The 20,955-nt window shown below is 37.7% G+C and overlaps 1 protein-coding gene across 1 annotated transcript in view; it reads left to right on the top strand.

Moving 5' to 3' along the window:
- FBN2 (fibrillin 2) overlaps nucleotides 1-20,955 on the top strand; it is a 257,674-nt gene that overhangs the window by 83,423 nt on the left and 153,296 nt on the right. The window contains exon 7 of the mRNA XM_045565793.1: nucleotides 4,296-4,421. Coding sequence (XP_045421749.1) covers nucleotides 4,296-4,421 — 126 coding nt within the window. The remainder of the gene's footprint in view (nucleotides 1-4,295; nucleotides 4,422-20,955) is intronic.

Genomic DNA, 20,955 nt, shown 5'->3' with positions numbered 1-20,955 from the left:
ATCAAAATGGACCTGGCTAGTTGACCATAGGTTGTATAAAGGCAGAGCTTGTCGTGAGAGTCCCTGGGCTGGGGAAAGGGAGCCACCGAACACTGTATCACACTGCAGCGTCTGGGTTGTGGACCCCGAGAATGGCAACCACCCATCCACAGAGCGCTAGCCCTGGGGGCAACTGTTCAGGAGTTGGTAGGTGCCAGGATTGGGGGACTGAGTCATCAGGATGCCTTGTTGTCTCTTTTATGTCACCCTCCCACAATCTCATGGCTGTCCAGCAGGGGCTCTAGCTCTTTCTGACCCACCCTGAGTGGGCGTATTCGCGTGTGGCAGTTTCCAGGTTAGAGTCCCCTACTTAGTGTTCACCTCCATTGATTTGGACCCAGTGAGTGCCAGAGGCAAGTTACTTGTCTCCTAACTACCTCCAGCGGTAGCCCAGACCAGTCCCTCCCCCGCCCAGTGTAGTCTTGGCACAGAGCTCCGGGAAGTTCAAGATGCTTCCTGCTATTGTCTCCTCTCCACCGAGCCCCACATCTCCCGTGGTGATTTTGCAGTGACTTCAGGCAGATCCATGTCTGAGTGGGCGTGAAGGTCAGTGAGGAAACAAGACGTTCTCCTGTGGATCTGATCCCACCTCACTCTCTGGCCAGGCAGGCGCAGCCGTCCCACACTCTATTGTTCGTCTCCCACTCGATTTCGCGATCTTATTTCCCGTTCACCTTTTCTTTTTCCTGCTTTTTGTGTCCCACGCTGATTCTCCCCCGATTCACAGCGCTGTTCTTGCTGGGGAGCAATCCACTCATGTGTAGCAGACCGAGATCTACGCCTCCCTCTCTGGGAGCAGGAATCCAGGAGGTTACCTCCACTCCGCCATTTTTGTCTCTCTATCCAACTTGTTAAACTTTTTAAAGAGTTTTCATGTGCCTATTCCAGAGAGGTATTACTCTATGTTTTTTTCTTTTTTCTTTTTTTCTTGTAATGTCTTTGTCTGGTTTTGGTGTCAGGATGATGTTAGCCCAGTAAAATGGGTAGAACAATGTCCTCTCTTCTGCTTTTTGTAAGAATGTGTGTACAATTGATATCATTTCTTTGGTAAGTGTTTAAAAGAATTAACAGTAAAGCCACTTAGGCATGAAGTTTTCTTTGTGTGAAGATTTCAAAGTTAGAATTAAATTTGTTTAATAGATGTAGTTCTATTAAGTTCATCTGTTCTTCCTCCAGTGAGCCCTGGCATTTGTCCCTTTCAAGGAGTTTGTACATTTTATCTTAATTACTGAATTTAGTGACATAAGGTTGTTCGTACTATTTTCTTTGATCTTTTTAATTTGTATAGAATCTATAGTGATGTACTCACTCTCATTCCTTATATTGGTTATTCATTCCTTTTCTCTCATTTTTTCTTTGGTTAGTTTCGATAGAAATCTGTCAATTTTGCTTATATTTCCAAAGCCATATTTTGTACTCATTGATTCTCTCTATTGTTTGTCTGTTTCGTATTTTATCATTTTTCTTGCTTCTATTTATGTTAGGTTTAATTTGCTCTTTTTTAAATTTCTTAATATGGGAACTTAGATTACTGATTTAAGACTTTTCTTTTTGTAATATAAGCATTTTAGTGCCATACATTTACCTCTAAGCACTCCTTTAGCTGTATCCTACAAATTTTGATACAGTGTTTTCATTTTCATTTCATTCAAAATACGTTCTAATTTGCCATATAATTTCTTTTTGAACCATGTGTCATTTCAGAGCATATTGTTTTAATTCCAAATATTTGAAGATGTTTCAGATGTTTTCCATTATTATAATAATTTCTAGTTTACCTGTGTTGTGTTTAAAGAGCATAGTTTGGATGATTCTAATTTTCTTTTATATTTAATGAGCCTTTTTACATGGCCTCAGAATATTGTCTGTCTTGTAAATGTCTATGTGCACGTGATAAGAATGTGTTTTCTACTTAAGTGGGGTGGAGTGTTCTATTAATATAAACGTCAGTTAGGACAAGTTGGTGGAAAGTATGGTTCACATTTTAAGTATCCTTGCTGATTATCAGCCTGTTTGTTCCCTTAGTAAGAAAGGAATGTGGATATTTCCAATGAGAATTGCAGCTTTATCTATTTCTCTTTTCAATTCTATCTGCTGAAGTTCTATTTGGTCCAGTTATTTAACAATTTATAATTAGTGTATTCATATTTAGTATTATTATGTCTTCTTAATGAATTGATCCCTTTGTCATTATGAAATATCCATCTTTATTGAATATTTCTTGTTCTCGTGAGCACTTCTTATAGTATTAACATAGCCACTCCAACTTTCTTTTGATTAATAAATATTTAATGTATCTTTTTCATCCTTTTACTTTTTAAGGTGCCAAAGTAGGTTTATTGTAGCGTCTTGCTTTTTAACAATAAAATTTGACAATCTTAACCTCTTTAATTGGATTTTTTGTATCACTTACATCTCATGTAATTATCAATATTATTGAGTTTAAATTTGCATTTTACTTTCTCTTGTCTGTTTGTCTAACCTATTCTGTTTTCCTTGTTTTTCTCTTTACCTGCCTCTTTCAGATTAATTGTGTATATTCTTGTATTGCATTTTGTCTCCACAATTGGATTATTAGCTATACCTCTGTTTATTTTTTAGTGTTTAGGTATACATGTTTAACTTACTACAGTCTATTTGCAAATAGTACCGTGCCATTATACTTACTTATAACGTAGTAACTTTACAATAGTATTCTTCTACTTCCCTCTTCAGTCTTCCATGCTATTATACCATTGTTGTTCTACTTTTTACTTGTATGTATAACATTTAAAATACATTACTGTTTTTGTTTGCAATAGTCATCTTCAAGTTTATTGAAAAACAAGAAAAATATGAGCTGGGCACAGTGGCTCATGCCTGTAATCCTAGCACTCTGGGAGGCCGAGGCGGGTGGATCGCTTGAGGTCTGGAGTTCGAGACCAGCCTGAGTGAGACCCCGTCTCTACTAAAAATAGAAGGAAATTATCTGGCCAACTAAAAATATATATATAAAAAAAAAATTAGCCGGGCATGGTGGCGCATGCCTGTAGTCCCAGCTACTCAGGAGGCTGAGGCAGGAGGATCGCTTAAGCCCAGGAGTTTGAGGTTGCTGTGAGCTAGGCTGATGCCACGGCACTCACTCTAGCCTGGGCAACAAAGTGAGACTCTGTCTCAAAAAAAAAATAAAAAATAAAAAAATGAGAAAAATATGTTTTGTATTTATCAATATATTTACTATTTCCACAGCTTTTCTTTTTTTGTACAGATTATAATTTTCATCTCACTTTCATTTGCCTGAAGAATTCCCTTTAACATTTCTTATAGATGTTCAGCTTTATTTGTCTGAAAAGTCTTTATTATAGTTTCATTAATTTTATTATGTAAATATTAAGGATTTCTGTTCCTAAATGGATGAAATTATTAGACAGTTTAAAAGATAAAGAAGATAACTGCAATGTCTAAAACTGAAAAGATTTTAAATTTAGAATAAGAGGGCAAAAACCTCAATATAACGTTGTTTAAAGGATATAAACAGACAACTTTCAGATGAAGAACTCCAAAAGCTAATAACCGAGTTACTAGTAATTAAGGAAATGAAAACTAAAATAATAATTAATATTTCTTGACAATTATTAGGACAAAGAAACTTAGGATATTGAGTAGTAATAATGTCACATGTTGGCAGGAAAGAGGAAACAGGAATCTTCACAAACAGTAGCAGTGTGTAGGCTGTGCATGGGTATGTGGGCTGCTAGTTGTAAGAAGACTGCTGCAGGCGTTCTGAAGAACCACTGGGCACTATTTATTCATATTAGATATATACGTACCCTATGGTCCAGTTCTGCTCTGGGTCTACCCCAAAGGGATAAAGAGTTTCTTTGAGTCCTCAAAGCCATTCAACTCCACAGAGAGACGTAGCTGAGACATTCATTGTATCATTCACCGAGGTGGTAAGAACTTGGAGATGAACCAGGTGCCCATCACCAGGACAGTGAACATCTTAAGAAGTGTTCTGCAGCCAAGACAAGCAACAGATTGTCCACGTAACCACACAGATGGATCTTAAAAACAAAATTCCAAGAGAAAAAAAATTAAAAACAAAGGTCTACAACATAATACATTTACATAAATTAAAATATATGCATACAAAGGAATCTTATTCCTCTTACCCCATTTTCTTGAGAACAACTGAGTTTCTTCTTAACAATAAAGAAATACTTACAGATATTTTGAAAATCAGTGGTATCTGTGTTCAAAATGTTTTCTTCTTGCAGATGTTGATGAATGCCAGGCTATTCCAGGAATATGCCAGGGAGGAAACTGCATCAATACGGTGGGTTCTTTTGAATGCAGATGCCCTGCTGGTCACAAGCAGAGTGAAACTACACAAAAGTGTGAAGGTGAGTGTCTCTACTTTGGTAAACTTGCCGAATTGTTGACTTTGAATCCAAGAAAAACTTGCCTTAATTTGAAACTTTGAAGACTATTGATCATAATTAGAATCCTGTATTTTAGTATGAAAATATAGGTATACCCTAGAGTAGTTCTGCAATGGTGTATGTAGTATAGCCTTAATGGGTTTGATTTGGAAGAGTCATTGAGCATTTTGTATGTAGTTTATTATCTCAGTTGCTGTGTTGTATTGAGAATGTGAGTAACCCAGCCATTCATATTTTTCCCTAATAAAGTAGTTTTCCATTTCATTTATGAAATTATATCAAAAATTAAAATTGAGGCATAGAGAAGAAGTCCAAGTGAAATAAAGTATCGTGTGTGAAATGAGGCATTAGTAGGGGCACCATGTCATATATTAGAAAGTAAAATAGTTTAATTGCCATGTTGAATATGGTTGCTTGACTGGCTAATAAATTTTTACAGAAGCATAATCGACTCAGGAAAGATTTGGAAATTACTACCACAAAAGAATAGATTGCTCAAATAAAAATATCCAAAAACTAATAATTTTCCAGACTATTAAGCATGTAGTATGATATTGAAATGTAAATGCCATCCACATTCTACAAATAGAAGAAATTTATTTGTTATATTTATCTGTGATGAAAACCTTTATCATCATTATAACATTCAATAAGCTTCTAGCTACATGTAGCTTCAATGATTGTGGATATTTAGAATAGTTTTGATGTTTCTAGTAGTTTTGAAGTATAATGTTTATCTTTTTAGTTATTAGTTAAATAAATTTATTTCATCTAAAGGCAATAGATTGTATCTATTCTTATTTTTTTTCTGACATAAGCATTATCATCAACTCAGATTAAGTCTTTTGTCTTTCCCTTGCCAAAAGGCAGATTTAGGGTTATTTTTTGTTGCTTGGTTATAAAGAGTTTTCCCACTCTGTAAAAAAGAAAATGGGAAGAGACAAAATTTATGTAATTATAGAAGGTAAAAAAGAATATGAACTATTTTATTAGACAGGAGGTAGGGTGTGGATACCCTTGCAATTTTTTCAACACCAGAAACCATAATCCCATAAACCTAGGGTACATATATCATCCTATATTTTCCATTTGCCCTGATTAATTTATAGTCAGCTCCAAATTAGCCTTTATAGTTTTATACAGTTTACATTATTACAAGTTAATTTCATGCTCTCCCCTAAAAAAGAAGGTAATAGAATGTAGTTGATTATTTTAGGGACCAAGTAAATTCTCTGGGAAACTGTTTATAAGAATACCCAGTGCTAAAATTGTGTTGGGAAAGAGGCTGATGATTTTCATCAAGAGACTTTTTCCTTCACCTGACTATTTTGCATTTTCTTGATAATTTGATTTTGCTCTGGTTGCCATTGAGAGTCCAAGAGCATAAACATTAAATGCAGTTTGGCTTTTTTTGGTCTTCTATGTCCTTGTTCCTCTTTGGTCACCTGCAGGTTATGCTTCTCAGGTCGGGGGCCTTTGCCTTCTAAAAGAAAGAGAAATGTCTTCTGCTCATTCATTGCGATGTCTTCGTAACAGAAATCTTATTCTGAAAGGCTTGTTCTGCCAAAAAATTAAGTTTGAGCATATATTGCTTATAGCACTATTTTTTTAAATTCCAGGGGCTGTATTCATTTTCTAATTTAATATTTGAAACATATGACTTGATATCTATCATGGAGACTTATTTTGTTATATCATTTATCTGGTAGACCCTCCTATGAAACTTTTCTTCCCTCATGTTCAGGTACAGACTATTGTCCAAGGTGTAAATCTGAGCCCAAAGCAGGAAGGAATACACATTTCTCTTTCTCTTTGCCTGTGTGTGTGTGTGTGTGTGTGTGTGTGTGTGTGTGTGTGTCTGAAGGAGAATCAGTTATTTTCCCCTTTTGCTCAGAGTCCCAAATTTCATAAACCCTCTCATGACGCCCACTGAAATCGTGTCTTACTTCTCCAGGGCCAGTTAGGTTCTAAAATCTAATTTCCTGATTCTGTCATACAGAGTCGGTAAAATGATTCTTTGGTGGAATAAACCATTTCTTCATATCCAAAGAGACTGTTGTTTGAGTTACTATTTTAAACATTCATTAATCATATCCATTGAATGTACATGCAGAAGGGAAGCAGAACGCATCCATGTAATATGAAAGGGTACATCAGAACACTGTTTAGCATTTTCCTTTTTTAAAATAAAATGTTTTAATTTGAATTTCATTCCATGTGGATAAGGCACAAGTAAGTGCCAGATGTCCCCACATGATCCCCTCTCCCGGACCGTACCTTCTTTAACATTCCTGGAGCTAGTGATTCTTTCCTGGCTTGCATGGGGAGCAGGAAAAGAGCATCATTGTATCGGAAAGTTTCCCTTCAATAGCTCTTTGTGTGTCAGATAGTTGTTTGGAATTTATTCTGAAGAGTTTTCAGCTTTGTTCCATTAACACAGCATTTTGCTGTTTGAGATTTTTGACAACAAATATATTTATTTATGTTCATGAAACTCATAAAGCTTGTTGGCATAGTCTCTACTGCTGTTCCAACTCTGCTATGATAAACTGTGGAAAATAAACTTTCTGTACTAAACTGAAAAGTACTTGCTGTTACTCATATTACCAAAAGTATATTAATTTTAAAATAAATAGTAAATAAATCCCATTGACTTTCTCAAAGGGAAAACCACATATTAAAATGGACTGTGAAGTAAGAGTATTATTGACATTGCAAACAGATAAGACTTTTTAGGTCATAAATTTAAAAACGGTGAAAATGCTTACCTTTTAAATCCTTTAAAATGAAATTTATAACATTGTAGTTAAAACATATGTGTTCCCTCTGTCTTGAATAAGAAAGCTGGGGCTGCTAAACTCAAACCTACTTTTTGCTTCATAACAAATAATTCATTCCTCTGTCACTTACCACATTATAGTTTAGTTATTTTTTTGCCTGACTCTGCCAGCAAATTATGTGCACCAAAATAATGTATTAATAAGAGCTAATATTAATTGAGCACTTACTATATTCTAGATGATACTTAATCCACTTTACATGGGTTATCTTACTAAATCATCACAACAGAGCTGTGAGGATGGTTGCTGTCGTTAACCTACTTTACAGGTGAAAAAGCTGAGGCACAGAGAGGCTAAGTACCTATCTCGAGATTCTATGGGTAAGAAAGAGCAGCACCAGGATTCCAACCTGCTGGCTTTACTCCAGAGTGTTTGCTCTTAGCCAGGGCTACTGAGAAAACAAAGGTGGACGACCAGGCAGCACAGACCCCCGTCCAGAACTGTAGTGACAGAGGACTCCTGGAGACCTCAGTAGCAATAGGGACGTGACTCTCCCTTTGCCCGTAGTACTTCGTGGCGGTACCCTGGGATATCTAGCAGGTGAGAATGAGATCCAGCTTAGTGATCCTGCCACTGGCTGTAGAGAGTATAAGTTGCATGACTGGCAAAAGCATTGCTCTCAGCCCTGACACAATAAAGGCTGAAAAAAAAAATACAGATCTTTGTGTAAGCAGCTTAGATCACAACAACATTAGCATGCTACAGTCTTGTTTTGGCTTACCATTGCTTGGTGCCTGATTGAGGGACAAAGACTTGATATTCTCTGCAGTTAGGGTGACCAGTGCCTCATCCCAGGCCCAGGTGTCATCCAGCTCTTCCCAATATTGGTGGAGACCTGGTAAGGGATTCTACTCTGGCTCAAAGGGCTAGCTCGATCTTCTGGATTATTCTTTATGTCTCTGCCATGAAAATCTGGGTTCATTATTCAGATTAAGAAATCATACAGGAGAAACAAAGATACTGTAAAGCATTTCCATACCTTTTTTTTTTTTTAATGGAACTACTGGTTTTGAGAATCAAAGCCTGTTTCAACTTGCCTTGTTTTCCTATGTGTGCTAAGCAAGATGAATTGATAGTAAAAGTTCTTTGCACTAAGGTAACTGCTCTGTTATGATGCATTTATGTTGGGAAGCAGAGCATTGAATAGCTTAGAAGTTTATTATAAATTCACGCAGAGAATATGTATTAAGAGTTAAAATCTAAAATGAAAATGTGAAGCATTTATGCTTTTATAACCCATTTGGGAAGAGCATACTAGCAGTGGTGTTTTTTAGGCTGACTTTTAGAAGCCCCCTCTGTGTCTCGTAAACGGACAGTGAGACCAGCGGGGAAGAGCGATAGGAACTCCAGCAGTGCAGCCGGACAGCAGCCCAGAGCTGACAGAGGAGGCAAAATTAGCGCTTATCACCTCCTACATATTTATCAGAAGTTGCCAATCTAAACTCTTAGTTTCTTCCCACAAATGGCTGCCACTAGCCAAACACACGTGCTAAGTAACTTGGAGAGCACCGTGACAGTGTTAGTCAACTAACAGCAATATTTCATGGGAATACTGAAGTGACATCACTCCTATAATTTCAACCTAAACAAAACGGGTTACATGGAAAGTTGCACATACAGTTTTCTATGAAAACCTAGACAAGAAAGAGTTCTTTATTTGAGACATGATGGGTAACATACTCATTATGAACATTATGTCTGAGGAAAAAATACATATTCCAAAAGAAAACTATTCGACAAAGAATAATCTTTCAGATGTGAAGAAAGGTTTTGATCCAGATTGTGAATCCAGATCAAAATTTGAAATATCCAGATTACATTTTGACTTTCTTTTCTAACAGATTTATTTTTGAAAGTTTTTAATTCCAATAACAAGAGGAACACTGTAGAAAGAAATGACAATTTAAGTTTTCAGTACAATTCAGAGAGTAAGTGTGGCGAAGGAAGAGAGCACAGTGGCAACTGCCAGGACCTGTGCTCCGGCTGCCAGCCCGTACACACTGTGTCGCCTCCTGCAGATTCATTCCTGGGTCTTTACAATAGGGGTAATGATGGTTTTCTCTGCGTAGGGTTTTTATGTGTAATATATAAGATAATGCATTTGGCACTTTAGGTTAAAGGAATAGCACAAGCAAATTAATTGTAAAAGAGTTCTGATATGTCATTTCGGTGATAATTTTTAGTACAGTTGCCAATAACTAAGCTCTTTTAAAAAGCTAACACAAAATTTAAAAATAACAAAATTGATCTACTGGAGCTTATTTTTGTCTAGTCTGATGGAAGTATTAACGGGCAGTGAAATGGCCCCAAATCCATCATAGTGACAAGGGAACGTGGAACTAGAGATCCATTAATTCCTGACTGGTCTCAACCTATTCATGCTTTCCCTGCCTCAGTTCCACCCAAATTAGAGCGATGGACATTTGAGACCCAGAGGACTTGATTTATTACACTTCGGTGGAATCAGCGAAATTTTCCCAAATGTTGGAAACGAATGTTGTTTCCCCAGTGCCATTTTATGTTTACATTCTTTTTGAAAAAATGTGCAAAAAAAAACCATGGTAGGCCGGGCGCAGTGGCTCACCCCTGTAATCCTAGCACTCTGGGAGGCTGAGGCAGGAGGATCGCTTGAGCTCAGGAGTTTGAGACCAGCCTGAGCAAGAGCGAGACCCCGTCTCTACTAAAAATAGAAAAAATTAGCCAGGCGTGATGGTGAGTGCCCGTAGTCCCAGCTACTTGGGAGGCTGAGGCAGGAGGGTCACTTGAGCCCAGGAGTTTGAGGTTGCTGTGAGCTAGGCTGACGCCACGGCACTCTTGATGGGGTGACAGAGTAAGACTGTCTCAGAAAAAAAAAAAAAAAAAAAGCATGGTAAAGTAATTCTCATGATTCTTGCAGTTCAGTTTCTGCTGAAGATCACTGGAAAAACTGAGAGTCTCCAAAACATCTTTCTGAGAGACATAAAATAAGGTGTGTGTTAATGATAGAAAAAACTGAAATGAAAGAATCAGATGAACATTTTGAATTTTATCATTAGGCAAAAGAAATATAAACTGAAATGTACCTCCATTTTGCTTACGAAATAATTTGCTTATTAAATAATTGCTATTTCATGGTGGAAATGAAAACACAATAATGCAGGCCAAAATAAAATGCTAATTTCATAATATTTATATATATATATATATATACACACACACACATATATCTTTAGCTTCTGTTGACAAAATAAAGGAGCAAGAGGGAGGGGGAGAGGGAGAAAGAGAGAGAAGAGAAGAGAGAGACGGAGAGAAACCATCTCACAAATTACCATGGCTCAATGCCTGAAGGAAATTAGTCTGCTCTAAAGAAATATCCTGCCATAGTCAAGTAAAAATGTAACAAAACTTGAAATATAATATCTAGATCCAGGACTGCATTTCCTGCCAGTGCTGTTACTTACTGGCTGTGCATATATATAGACTTTATTCACTGCCAGGCATTGAAAAATGTATGAAGGACTGTAAAAAATTTTTATGGGCTACTAGTTTATTTTAGATACATCCTTAGGAATATATTACGGCAATTTACTAAAGTTATAAATAAAGCTGTGATAGTGCTTGAATTATCTTTATTTCTTAGTCCCAGGCTAAGAATCTCTCCTTATGTTAAAGCAGTCTTTTCATATTTCAGTATAAAGTATCTCTCATCTTTGCTAGAGTTTGGTACAACTAATTATATTTTAAGGATAATATGAGAGATTTTGAAAATGTTAGCTATTGTCACCTTCTATATTGGTCACAAGATAAGTAATGGTTTGTCCACATGCCTGTAGTTATTTTACTCACTTCCAAAAGACAGCTATTTTAAATAGCCCTATTTCAGAGGATACAAAAATCCAAATAAATAAATAAATTTAGTTATAATATGGGAGAGTTTCTTTTAATGTCATATAGATTGTAAGAGAGTGACTGTGGTTTTATTTAAGCTTTGGTTTTTAGAGGGCTGTGGTTTCATATTTTACATGTTACTGTGTCTTTTTTGGTGTAATTATGAAAACTGAGGTATATTTTTTCCCAACCTATCAGCCATCGCACATAGGATGAATGAAGGGGCTGAGGTGCAGATTTGTGTTGTCTGTCTAGCATGGCAAAAATTCTGGTGAGTGGCAGAGAATAATTTGGGCAATATTAACCAACAGCTGTATGCTATCACATTAAATTTACTATGGCTTGATTTAACTAGCTATAGCTGATGCTAATCTGAAACATAAACATATCTTTAGCTATAAGTTTCATCTTCCAAATTCTTGGAAATGCTACCAGGTCTAGGTGATTGTAAATCAAAATTTCCTTTCTGCCATTTGTGATAGAATACCATGATCGTTCTATCACAAAGAAGTAAAACAGCTTTTCATTTTGTTCTTATCTGTGGAAGGATTATAGTAAAGACTTCTTACGCAGCAAAATTGGTCTTCAGTATTTGATAGTTATTTTTAAAAAAAGTTTGTAAAAGAGAGTATTGTAAAAGTGATGTAGTGTGTAGTGTTTCAGTTTAATTTAAAACTTGTATGTTGACCGTCATCTTCCAATCCTCTGTAAAGGAAGTAGGGCTTTTTTTATTTATTATTTTTTATTATTTTTTAAGTCATTTTTACCAAGAAGGTCCTCCTTTAAAGGGTGGTTTTCCAAATCACATTCTGACCCTTCTTTGTTGCATAAACCTCACCCAAATGCTATGATTTCTAGTTTCATTTCTTTAAATTGGAGTAAACTCCTCAAGATCCTTATTAGGTACCCTAAGTGCAGAGACCTTCTAGATCAGGGTTCAGCAAACTTTTGCTGTAAAAAGCCAGACAGTAAATATTTAGGTTTTGTAGGTCCTACTGTCTTTGTCACAACTATGCAACTCTGCCACTGTAGTGCAAAATCAGCCATAGACAATATAAACGAATGGGTGAGGCTGTGTTCCGATAAAGCTTTACTTACCAAGGCAGGCAATGGTGTTTGCCAACCCCTGTCCTTGTATTTCAGATGATCCTACCTCTACCTAATTTCACAGCTATTTTCTTAGTGATTGGCTAGATGATTTTAGGTGATCTGTGGACAAATAAGTTTTATTTTAACAGTTATAATCTATTAAAATGTTTTAAGAAGAAAGCACATCTAGTGCAACAAAACTGTATTTATGGATGTTATTCTTGAAAATATTACTGATTAGAACAAACTTCATACTAAATGAGTGTATGCATAGCAGTAAGAAGTAATGTAGGTAATTCAAGGGTATAGCAATAGGTATCAGGGTGTGGTTCTTAAATGATGAGTTTGGGAAATGGCATTAGGCTTATTACTATTATTATTCTTACAGTAGCCCCCCCTTATGCATGGTTTTGCTTTCCATAGTTTGTCTCCTGTGGTCAACCACGGACAAAAAATCTTAACAGGAAAATTCCAGAAATAAACAATTCGTGAGTTTTAAATTGGGCACCATTCTGAGTAGGATAATGAAATCTCTTGCCATCCCATCCTGAACTTGAATCCACCCTTTGTCCAGCTTCTCCATGCTGTAGATGCCCCCACCCGGTAGTCACTTGGTAGCCTTCCCTGTTAGCAGATTGACTGTCACAGTATCTCAGTGCTTTTGTTCAAGGAACCCTTATTTGACTAAAGTAATGGCCTCAAAGTTTAAGAGTAGCGATGCTGGTGAGTCAGATATGCCAAAGAGAGGTCTTAAAGTGCTTCCTTTAAGGTGAAAGTTCTCAACTTAAAAAAAATCGTATGCTGAGGTTGCTCGATATGGTAAGAATGAATCTTTTATCTATGAATTTGTGAAGAAGGAAAAAGAAATTTGTGCTAGCTTTGCTATCACACCTTTGCTATCATACCAGCAAAAGTTACGGCCACAGTGCATGATAACTGCTTAGTTAAAATGGAAAAGGCATTAAATTTGTGGGTGGAAAAGAAAAGAAATGCATTTTGATTGACCGTAATTGGGTTCGGTACTATCGGAGATGAGGCATCCACTGTGGGTCTTGGAACACATCCTGCATGGATAAGAAGGGAATACCCCATTAGAAAGCTATTCTAACATAACATGCTTGCATTTTTATGTTATATAAAAAGTAAATTAAGTAATTAGTAGGTACCCCAAATTTATTAAAAAGTTTGGTGTGTGTGTTTAAGTTTACTGCATGGAAAAACTTATTAGTATTTTTTCATTCACTTTACTTAACCGTTATCTGAATGATAGTGTAATTTATTCTTGTTTATTTTATATATCAGTGTTTCATACCATATTTTACAATATTCATGCTGTTTTTTATTTCTAAAGGCTAGATTACAGCCTCTCCTTTAAGTGTAAGAAGAGCAGCAATATATTAATAACATAATAAAGAAGTTTTTCTAGTATCAAAAAAGATAAAAAGAAAGTTATTCAACTTCTAAAACTAAGTGTTGCCAAACTGGAACTCAGAGTCACCCTTATGTTTGCCAGAAAGTTCCAAAGGGAAAGGAATGGCTACTAAGATTATAATAAAGTTAGCTCTATTATCTTTCTTTCCACGTTGCACCTTTCTTATTTCCAATTATGACCTTTTATTCTTCCTATTCTTCCTTATACTTACTACTGTTCTTTCTAATCTTCTCTTCTCTGGAATGCAGTTGAAAACCTGGCCATTCCTGAAATTAGAAGACATAAAATTCTGTCAACATCATTGAAATCATTCCAGGTTGTTCTATGTTCATGAGTTTGGTCTATGTTTATACTAGATGTGATGGGATATGAATCAACATGGCATTTGAAAAAAAGGGACGTTTGTGCTATTGCAATCAGTATTGTATTTTATATTTAAAATATGATTTTGGAAAATAAACACAAACATAAGGAAATTCTTTCTAAAACTACTGCCTTAGGCTTAGATATAAATAGGTTCTTAGACATAATAGGCTCATAAATAGGTTAAACATGAAGATGAACAAGAAAGTGCTTTAAACATATGTTTAAAATATGAATATAGACATAATAAAGAGGTAAGTCAAATATAACAAAAAAGGAAAAAAGACTTAAATGTAAAAAAGATGAAACAATAAATCTACAATGATAAAACATAAGAGAATTCCATTAAATTCAAATCCAGAAATTACAAGAGAAAAAATTGATATATTTAACTACATAAAAGTTTTTAAAAAATAAAAAATGAAAAAACTTCTACATGACAAAGACATCAAAAGGAATGTCAAAAGAAAAATCTCAAACAGCAGAAAACATTTGCAACAGACAGAAGCCTAAAGAACCCCTGGAAATAGATAAGAAAAGGCTAACACATAATAGAAAAACAGCAAAAAATATTAGTTCATAATTTATAGAAAAAGGAAATGCAACGACAGCAACAACAAAAAAGTGCTTTAAATCAGCAGTCCCCAGCCTTTTTGGCACCAAGAACTGGTTTCATGGAAGACAGTTTTTCCACGGATTGTAGGGGGGGGATGGGAGCAATGGGGGGCAGCTGTAAATACAATCATATGCTTGCTTGCCCCTCCACCCACTCACCTCCTGCTGTGTGGTCCCCCAGTTCCTAAGTTTCCGCTGGGGAGGGTGTGGAGCTCTGCAGCCAGGTCCCTAACAGGCCATGGACTGGTACCAGTCTGCTGCCCAGGGGTTGGGGACCACAGCTTTAAATGATATTTGGGGGAAAATGTCAGAGGTTGTTTTCTTGTTTGGTTGTATTCTAAGCACAACAGATTTGAAGTCCTTGAAGAAGTTTTGTCATAGAAAAAAAAAATCTCATTTAATGCTTTAGTGAAACCGTACTGTGAAAATTTCTCTGTAAGCCTAGAAAATTAATTTGACTTAATAAATTCATAGAAGACAGCTATTCACAAATTAGATTATCATGATTTTTCCTCCCACATAGAATCTTTCCTTAATTTACCATGATAGAAAAAATATTTTTTTCATAATGAACTAGTTAAGAAAAATAGGAAGTTATGGCATTTATTTGAAATTTGATTTTACATTTTAAAATATTTCTTCTATATCTTTTTCTTGTAGCTTCAAGATGGAAGATTGTTATTTTGATTTTTTTTCTCAAAGTTTAATGTTGCATTTTATATAAATCCTGTACGCATGTGTGTATAAACACTATTTGTAGTGGCTAGTTAATTAAATATTAATATTTCTACCCAGAATCAAGAAAGTGTGTGCATTTCATGACTAGAATGTATTCTAGAATCTCTTCCTCCTTAAGGAGATAATTACAATTTCATTGTGTTGTTTTTTAGGAATATTACCATACTATAGACCTGTGGTCCCCAACCCCCTGGCCCCGGACCAGGCTGCACAGCAGCTGTCGAGTGAGCAAAGCTCCATCTGTGCTTGCAGCCGCTCCCCGTCACTCACATCACTGCATAAGCTCCGCCCCCTGCGAGATCAGCCCTGGCATTAGATTCTCACAAGAGCATGAACCCTACCACATACACCACGCATGTGAGGGATCCAGGTTGCAGCTCCTTATGAGGATCTAATGCCTGGTGGTCTGAGGTGGAGCTGAAGCCATGAAACTAGCGCTGGGGAGCAAATCTGCAAATGCAGATTATCATTAGCAGAGAAGTGGTTGGACTGCACAATAAATGTGATGCGCTTGAATCATCACAAAACCTTCCCCCTCACCACCGGTCCATGGAAAAATTGTCTTCCATGAAACCAGTCCCCGGTGCCAAAAAGTTTGGGGCTGCTGCTATAAACGATTGTCTTTATTTATTTATTTATTTTTAGAGACAGGGTCTTACTGTGTTGCCTAGGCTGGTCTCAAACCCCTGGGATCCATGAGCAGTCTCTTGTATTTAGTATTCACATAATTGGTAAGCAGCAGGAGTAGGATGACGGAGAAGAGAAGGGGGAAAGGAATGGAAAGATTGTTTTGCCTTCAGTGGCCATCACTGACTTCCAGGCTGTATAAAAAGTGAATTCTTAAGGATGTTGAGGAGAACTGTATTGAAGATCTTTTTTGAAAAGTGTTGTCGGTGAACTAGAGTGTGGGAAAGAGAGAAGGCAGGGCGTGGAGCCTGACTCGCACCTGAAAACCCTCCGTTTGGCATTTCCAGAGTTTGAAAGACAAAGGTTATGTGAGTTTCCCATCTGCCGGGTGAGAACTTCACAGAAAGGAAATGAGGTGCATGGTCTTGGGGCCCACTCAGCTATGTGGGGGTAGCTGGGGATAAAATCCTGGGGCTGACGAGAGAGTTGTAAGTGGGCAGGTAGAGGAGGTATCTCTGGGATCATCAGTGAGATGATCTTGGCACTGGGAGGATTCCCAGAATATCGATATGCAGTGGGCTTTGGACCCACCGCACTCGGAGCACACTGATGCCAGCATCATTCATTCAGAAATGTGTTTGCAGAGTTCCTGGCGCTCTTCCAGAACCTGGGGATAAAGTAGTGCACGAAACAGATCAAAATCCTTTCTCTGTTGAAGGCTAAGTTGTAGAGACAAGAGACAGACAAGTCTCTTGAAGTAGAAGGCTGTCAGGAGCTCGGTTTTAGATGGTTAATCTGAGACACCTATTAGACATGCAGGTAGATATTTAGTAAACAAGTAAAACCTGTGCTACATCAGAAGTGATAAAACGTCAGAAAAACAAAGCAGGGTCAAAGCTTAGAAAATGCTAATGGGGGTGTGAAATTTACATAGTTGACTAGGGAATGTCACTGACATGGCATTATTTGGACAAGGATATGAAGGAGGTGAGGGAATAAGTCAAGGCTACCCGGAGGGGCAAACTCTTGACACAGGCCCCCAAGTGCAGTGGCCCTGAGGCGGAAGCACTCCTGAGGTGTCAAGGGACTTTCGGAGGCCAGTGTGACTGGAGCAGAGTGGCCCGGAGAAGACTGACTAGTCAGAGATGGGTTTAGAGCTGCAGTCTGGGGCCGATCTGGTGGCGCTTTGTAGGGTGTGGCGAGTAATTTGGACTTCGGTTTGCGTTCTCAAGTGGAAGCCAGTGGAGGCTTTTGAACTGAGGAGGGAAATATTCTGACCTTCATTTTAAAAGGTTAACTCTGGCTGCTGGGTAGTAACAAGATAACGAGGGAACAAGTGGGGCAGCATGGAGACCAACTGGGAGGCCACTGAAATAATCTGAGTGAGACTTGACGGTAGCTTGGACGAGGGGGTGAGGGTGAAGGTGATGAGAAGCGGTGGAATTCCAGATGTATTTTGAAGGTTGAGCCAGCAGAATTTGTTGACAGATCAGTTGTAGGGTAGGAGAGGAAAACGATTGAGTAATTCCAAGGTTTTAGAACTGAAATATTGAAGTTGCCATTAACTGAGATGGAGAACATCTGCGGGCAGAGTATGGTGGGTAGAAGGCTGTCAGGAGCTCGGGTTTAGATGTTTAATCTGAGACACCTATTAGACATGCAGGTAGATATTTATAATTGCATATAAGAGTCAAGTTCAAGAGCAAGGTTGGCAATATAATTTTGGGAGTCATCAGATTATAGTTGATCTTTAAAGCCATGAGACTGGGTAAGGTCAACCAAGGGAGTCGTTTTGATAGAGAAGAAGTCCATATGCTGAGCCCTAGAACGCTTCAACATTTAAAGGTCTGGGAGATGAGAAAGAAGCAGCAAACAAGGAAAAGTCTAGGAGATAATGACTCCATAACCAAGTAAGATTTTTGTTCTTCGTACCTGTCCTCTCCCCTCCCCACCATAGCCTTGAAAGTGCTGAGGATAGCCACCAGCTCTTCTGGAAGGAATCCAGCTAGCCAGGAAGGAATAAAAAGAGAAAAGCAAGAAGACAACCATGCTCCTCCATCACTGAAGGCTTCTGAGCCTAGCGGAGGCTCTCGCTGGGGGACAGGAGAAGTTTTAACTGGATTAAAGCTATGGGATTGTTAGGTTTGAGTGAACATTTTGTTTATCTGAAAGGGATGGGAAGATCTGTGGGACCTGCCTGAGATTTCCTAGGGTCAGGAAAAAACTGGTCAAGAGAGAATGTGCAAAATGGCAGTGGGAGAAATAATAAAGCTGCTTCCTGCTTGCATCCAAGCAGTTTCACATAGCCATTATCGTTCATTTCGGTTAACATGAAACTATGCAAAACATTTCCAACTTCAGGACTCATAATTCTGATTCTACAGACAAAAGTTTAGCTTTTGCATAAATCATCACACAGGTGTTCTGCATAATTTAAGGAAAAGGGAAAGAACATGAAGGTCTCTCAAAGTCTCAATGAAGACCCCTGAGGTATTTTGATGCCCTTAAGAATTGTCCCAGGCCGGGCCCGGTGGCTCACGCCTGTAATCCTAGCACTCTGGGAGGCCGAGGCAGGTGGATTGTTTGAGTTCAGGGGTTCGAGACCAGCCTGAGCAAGAGCGAGACCCCATCTCTACGAAAAATAGAAAGAAATTATCTGGACAACTAAAAATATGTATAGAAAAAATTAGCCGGGCATGGTGGCGCATGCCTGTAGTCCCAGCTACTAGGGAGGCTGAGGCAGGAGGATCGCTTAAGCCCAGGAGTTTGAGGTTGCTGTGAGCTAGGCTGACTCCACGGCACTCACTCTAGCTGGGCAACAAAGCAAGACTCTGTCTCAAAAAAAAAAAAAAAAAAAAGAACGTCCCAGATAACTCCTTTATACCATAAAGGTCCTATACCGTAAAGCAGTCATTCAGGTATGTAGTGTGAACCTGTCTATGCTCCTTCAGCGCAGGTAGAGCGTGGTCCTGATGCGGTTCAGTCGCAGAATCGGTGGCCTCCCCAGCCGGCCATTGTGCATTCCTCTTTTTGCACACAGGGTGCTGGTGATTGGCATGCTGGATGGGTGCAACTCCGTCACCCTCTGGAGAAGGTCGCAGTGCATGCTTTACAGTCTGAGCCTGAGGAGTGGCCCCTCCTTGCTCATAGATCCACACTTACATAGCCCACTTTGTGCATATAGACAGATATGTCTGTGCAGTTCACTGTATGTGCAAGTACTGGGGTTTTTTTTTGTTTGTTTTTGAGGCAGGATCTCCCTCTGTCACCCCAACTAGAGTGCCGTGGCGTCAGCCTAGCTCACAGCAACCTCAGACTCCTGGGCTCAAGTGATCCTCCTGCCTTAATCTCCTGAGTAGCTGGGCCTACAGGCATGCACTACGATACCAGGCTAATTTTTCTATTTTTAGTAGAGACGGGGTCTCGCTCTTGCTCAGGCTGGTCTCAAACTCCTGAGCTCAAGCGATCCTCCCGTCTCAGCCTCCCAGAGTGCTAGGATCACAGGCGTGAGCCACTGACCCTGGCCAGCGCCGCTACTTTTTAGGTTTAAACTGGGTGTGGATGAATTTAACTTGCCATCAAAATAAGGAAAACAGTACAAACTCACAAAATACAAGTGTTCCAATTTGAAGATTAACTTTCTTTATAAAAATTGCACATAGTATGTGTCTTAGTGACTGAGGGTACCATTTTCATTGAGTTTATTCCCTTTTATGGTAATAAGTATGAAAAGCACAGAGGTTAATGCTCATTTATATGGTAATTCTATAATGGAATGTAGGACAGGTTTTTTTTTCCACTTGGTACCATTTATTTAGAAGACATAAAATAAATGATTTTTTAATGCATCATTAGAGTATTGGTAAAAGATCAAGACTTAAGTTAATGTTCTTACTGCATTATGCCAAAATACAAAAATCCTCAGGGTTTCGTGATTACACCTTAATGTACTGCTGTTTAATGAGAAAAATGAGAACAGAAAATATGAAATTCTTGCAGCTTTGCCAAGTTTAAATGGCTATAATAAATTTAACTTTGGAATTTCCTTACTTTTGTGTTGCTGAAATTTTAGGTTTTACCCAACATTACGAGGCCTTTCAATTTACCTTCCCAATATTTTAAAAATTTAAGGCAATTGTGGAAAGCTAGGAGGATTAGAGGAAAGAAATGTTCTGAAGGACATGATTTCAACAGCTCACCACTCAATTTTTAAAAAGTATCCTCTACAAAAGCTGTGTCATCATGTTGTCTTCAGTATTTTAAAACTTATAAATAATTTGGTTTTGCTTGTGTCAAAAGTCTATGTTCTAAGTTTGATGTTCGTTGTAACATGTCCTAAGTTTGGAATAACAAAGGGTAATACCTTGAGTAAATAAAAAAAAGAAAAAAGAAAAAGAAAAAAGAGAGACAGAGAAAATATAAAAAAAAACAAAAAAGAAAAAAACACCTCTAATAAATGGCTACACTTCCCAAGAAATACCATTTTGGGATGCAGACCAAAAATTTAAGTTAATGTTGTTTGACTGTGTTATCAGTAACTTTTATGTATTTGAAATAGAATTGTTAATAGCTTTCCAACTGTTGTTGTAATGCTGAAGAGCTCTGTGGTGGACTTGCCTTTGCCGACATTACTTCATGCCAGAGTTACTGCAAATTCTGGAAAGATGTGGTGCTGATTTCAGGCCGGAAGGGAACCGTCCACTGTCTTACTACAGTAGTAGTCTTTCAAAAAACGCTATTATTCAGCCTAAGGGGACAAAAAAACCTCTTAATTAAAAAGTTCCTTTAGGGTTTATTAATGTTAACATACAAAGACTATTTTAAATATACTTCCCTAGTCTGTTAACAATAAAGAAGAGGGACCAATAAAGAATATGTATCATACTACAGTAAAATCCCGAAATAACACAAAAATACTGATATA

Source organism: Lemur catta, chromosome 12 (assembly GCF_020740605.2).
Source record: "Lemur catta isolate mLemCat1 chromosome 12, mLemCat1.pri, whole genome shotgun sequence".
Lineage (NCBI taxonomy): Eukaryota > Metazoa > Chordata > Mammalia > Primates > Lemuridae > Lemur > Lemur catta.
Note: the sequence above shows the minus strand (reverse complement) of the source record. Positions and strands in the feature narration are given on the sequence as shown.